Source organism: Cephus cinctus, unplaced genomic scaffold (genome assembly GCF_000341935.2).
Source record: "Cephus cinctus unplaced genomic scaffold, Ccin1 Ccin1_scaffold0129, whole genome shotgun sequence".
In the NCBI taxonomy this organism is placed as follows: domain Eukaryota; kingdom Metazoa; phylum Arthropoda; class Insecta; order Hymenoptera; family Cephidae; genus Cephus; species Cephus cinctus.
Window position 1 is genome coordinate 918,417 of NW_014332862.1, and position 4,251 is coordinate 922,667.

The following is a 4,251-nucleotide window of genomic DNA, read 5'->3' on the forward strand; positions in this document are numbered from 1 at the left end:
TGGAAAAAGGGTTTCGCAAACCCGTGACTAATGCAAGCCGCTAAAAAGAAGTTTCTAATGGACTCGTGTGCAGACTCCGTCGCTACCCTCGCTTATGTACGTTGCAACCTTTCATTCCTGTAGCAAACAGTTCGCAAATAGCCAACCGTCCGTTTGAGCGTCGCGAACCGTCTTATTCGTTGTTTGCAATGAGACAAGGAAAGATAATTTATTAACTAGGTGCACGAGGCCTGGCGACGGATATTTCTTGGATAAAGTATAAAAAATTGTTATTGAGCGATCGAAGGGGGAAATTGGGAAGCGTGAATGTCGAATTTCTTTTTTTTTTTTTTTCCGTAAATTATAGACATTTTTTTCGGGGTATCGGATCGTACCTACTGGTTTCGTCCTTAAAGGAAGCCCTGCATCGGACAGTGGGTCTTCGATAGTAACTCGCGGAACATGCACGAGCTGGATGACTCATCCGGGTCTCTTCGTGTGTTTCTGGTCTGGTTTGTTGGTGCGCGCGAGTTACTACACACACGGGTGTCCCGACAGGCACAGAGACGCAGGAGCGAGAGAGGAAATTGGTAAAGGAGAGAGTAAACTCAACGTATACCGGTAGGACAATGAGAAGAGTACGGCACGAGCAGTAGAGATAGAGAGGAACGAACGTTCAGAGGGTGTGAGGTTATGGCTGGTTGGTGTAGAAGCGAGCATACTCGTCCGGACTAGCTAGTCTCTCTATGTATAAAAAGTACTCGACGCTGGTTGGATCGCCGAGTGCCCCCGACTTTCCCCCCCACCAGCTCTACCCAGCAGTCTGCTCGATGCCGCGTTCCAACATTCGGGAACACGACAGTCTCAGCCAGTCTTTACTCGGCAGCCGATGGGGACGGGTCTAACGTCTCTCGCTCGGCCTCGACTTCCGGCTGCTTTTCGTATTTCTTAAACGTGAGACGTGCCGCACTTCCGGCACTTCCGGCTCGAAGATCAATCACGACACAGTACGAATGGTCATGTTCGCCCACCGTGATCGCCGCAGGTCACGACGTCGACCTGGCAGGTCCGCGTTATCTTGAACTCACGACGATTGTCATTCCTTGATCCTTATCAGGCTGCATCGAGGCGTTTTTTTTTTTCGAGCTCGTCGAGAGATCCTTTCTCGCTTCCAGATCCTTTGTTACTTGGAAAGTTCAACGCGACGTCTAACTTTTATTTACAACCTATTATCTCCACGATCCTGTTCCGTCGTACGTTTCTCTCTTTCTCTCTCTCTCTCTCTCTCTCTCTCTCTCTCTCTCTCTCTCTAGACGTGTCTCTACTGCATTCTTTGGTGATCCGTGATTGTTGTCTTGTTCGATGCGATCGCACGTGGATTACCCACATTTAGAAACGAGTGTCCGCGCGAGTGTGTCTCTACTGCATTCTTTGGTGATCCGTGATTGTTGTCTTGTTCGATGCGATCGCACGTGGATTACCCACATTTAGAAACGAGTGTCCGCGCGAGTGACTCAGACCTGCCGGTTGTGCTGCTGCTGCGTCACTCGACGTGGTGGATCGTATCGTGAGGGCCACTCGAACCGGTTCAGCTCATCGGGAAAAGGTAGGTGTACGAGCCGACCCGATGCGACATTTCTTTGAAGGTAGACCAAGCGACAAACTAATGATTGACAATAGGATTATATAACGATAGAAACATATCGATAGTGTTTTGAAACTGTTGCTAGGACGTCACGTAACCTCTCGTAATTTTTTATAAATTCCCTTCGCTCGTCAGGGATCCAGATGTAGGCGTGTCTATCTTTTTAAACTGAAACTTACCGCGTATTTCACCACGCGGCAGATCACCTCGGGTACGCGGACGCGTTCATTCAGGTTTTCGTAACGTCCTTGAACCGTATCCAAGGGAAAACTCGATTTTATTTCCGTTGGTGCGATCCGACGTAAGCGTAGGAGCAACGAATCGTGGATTGTGTTTTTACAAGAGTAAATTAAAAAGAAAAAGTGGGATACCGGCTAAACGGCATTTAAGTCTTGTATTTGGTAGTCGGGTTAGGTTAGGCTGGGCAGGATAAAATACACGAGGGCACTGCCATGCAAACAGCATCGTCCTGGTAGCTTCTCTATAGTGTCCTTATGGCAGCTTCGGCTGCACGGTATACCAGTCGTCGATGCCAGCAAGCAGCAGGTGCTGTGGCGCTACACCTGTCCCCAGGCTGAAAATCCAGCCCAGGTTAGGTTGTGCTCCTTTGAATTCCAGAAGGTTTACTCACTCGAGGGAACGAAGAAGGCAGCAGGCGCGAGAGAGAAGGAGACTCGAGGTGGCGCTCGAGACTCAGTCAGTCAGATTGAACGAGTCCGGGCCAGCGCAGCCTCACCTTCTAATATTAGTTTCTGACTCAGTGGATTCTGTCCCGTCGATGCTTCGCGGCAGCTTCTCGCCAAATTATATAGACTGATTGGACGACATTGACACCCAAGCATTTTCTATCGATCTATCACGTTCTTACGCGACATCCTTAATACTTCGTAAAATCAAAACCTCGAGTCTTCAGGCACGACGTCGTGCCGATCCTGGATGACGTTGGACTACTGATTTATGGGTAAAATTTCTTTGTTCGGAGAAAAAAACAATGTCTCGGAGATACATAGAATCACGATGACTTCTTCGTAACAGAACGGAATGCCGAGGGTGTCCGACGGCCAGTGAGAATTTCTATAAACCTAGCGTGTACCGTTCCTATACTTTCAATGGAAGCCAGCCGTGCGTAATTTGTTTTCTAGACTGAGTTATCAGTCAGCGAACGCTGCTAACAGTAGCATAAAGTCCACTTTTAGAACGTATTTTCGACACCTTATTCAGTCTACGTATCGCTCAGGCGTCTGGTATGGAAGCTTTGAAAAAAATATATATAATTAGCTTCGAAAGGAGGCTCGAAGGTGCATAATGTCATCCGGGGACATGCATATGTATGTATAGGGACGGGGAACAATTTTAGGCTTTATTTTTCGTACTCTCCCTCTTGCCTCTTTCTCCCTGGCAACCCTGCGCGCTTGGATATTCAGAGGACAGTTGATAGCAGAGATCCGGCACACGTTGGTAATCCTGAAAATAAAAAAAAGATTATTACGTAAGCGAGATAAATAATTGGTATTTTCGCTACGAGCCCTTTTAATAAATATTTCAAGTCGCAGGTATCTTTCCCCTGTGATATATACATTGAATTGTTAAAATTCTTACGTTCGAAAGGCGCCAGTGTTTTCATACGTTTCTTCTAGGCGATCTCGGTCGGAAGGCGCGCGCGGGCTGCTCGTTGCAACGTTTGCTCGACATATAGTCTGTACGCATTAAGATCTGACGAATAGGTTACGACGACGCTAAACGGAGACACGTATTGCGATTTAAACGGGATAAATGACTGTTGGATTCCTTGGGCTATGCTTCCTTTTCTCGACGGTTAATGTCTCTGATCGTTATCTGTGACTTATGCCCGCCATTAATTATTACTGTATCATTAAACGTAACGGCGTGCCGTGAGCCAGCGAATTAATCGAGCGTTACTATCGACTCCGGGCGTTGCGTTGCCTCTTATGGTGAAAACCGGCCAACTTCAGGCAGCGAAAGGAGATATCCGAGGGTACGAGGGAGGATGTGTGTTTTTATTGTCAAATGAACTGGCGAGTGGAGGGGAGAATTATAATTGAATCTTAAGACGTATTTCAATGGATAGCTCTCTGATACGTACCAAAATAATTTTCCTTGACAATCAAGTGCTCGTCACGAAGAAACTATAAAGACTCGGGACGGAGTGGATCGTAGGGGGCCAAGTGACGCGTAGCTGGATTGACAGGCGGGGGGTTAAGCTAGCGTTTAAGCTGCTTCCGTACGGAGCATCGAATTTGAGGTTAGGTTAGTCGAAAGCCTAAAGACGTAGAATCGTGCTTGGATCCCCGTTGAGAAGGTAGCAAGCTGTAAAAAAAAAAAGACGTATCGAAGTACACGATTGCCTGTTGGGCTTTGTTTGGTGTGAATTTAGCAGCAAGAAGACCTGTCGCGCAATTGCTTAGTAACGATGACGATACGGAGGAAAGACAAATAATTGTTATGTACACACTACGTCTGTGCAGAGAAGGAAAAAGCTATTGCTCGGATAGCCGACTCCGGAGATTACGTACATAGCGCGCAGAGGTGGTTGGGACTGCAGGGAAAGCGAAGTAGTAGCTAGGCCGAGATAAGTCGTATCTACGAGCGGTGAAGTAAGGGGCGTG

At 47.4% G+C, this 4,251-nt stretch overlaps 1 protein-coding gene and 1 long non-coding RNA gene across 6 annotated transcripts in view; one reads left to right on the forward strand and one right to left on the reverse strand.

Annotated features, from left to right (window-relative positions):
* LOC107262834 (dual specificity protein phosphatase 10) overlaps nt 1-4,251 on the forward strand; it is a 39,711-nt gene that overhangs the window by 10,934 nt on the left and 24,526 nt on the right. The window contains exon 1 of one of the 3 annotated variants that reach the window (XM_025080200.1): nt 1,399-1,625. The exons of 1 other annotated variant lie outside the window; for it this stretch is intronic. In XM_025080200.1, the coding sequence (XP_024935968.1) occupies nt 1,607-1,625 (19 nt within the window). In that variant the 5' untranslated portion in view covers nt 1,399-1,606. Of the gene's footprint in view, nt 1-1,398; nt 1,626-4,251 lie in introns of those variants that run through there. One more of the 3 variants, XM_015729426.2, reaches the window with a different exon arrangement.
* The window catches only part of LOC107262842, a 2,628-nt gene continuing 378 nt past the window's right edge, over nt 2,002-4,251 (reverse strand). The window contains exons 2-3 of one of the 3 annotated variants that reach the window (XR_003058314.1): nt 3,729-3,952; nt 2,002-3,088 (exon numbers count right to left, since the gene is read on the reverse strand). This is a non-coding gene — a long non-coding RNA (uncharacterized LOC107262842). Of the gene's footprint in view, nt 3,089-3,223; nt 3,953-4,251 lie in introns of all 3 variants that reach the window. The other 2 variants (XR_001536525.2, XR_003058313.1) reach the window with 2 other exon arrangements.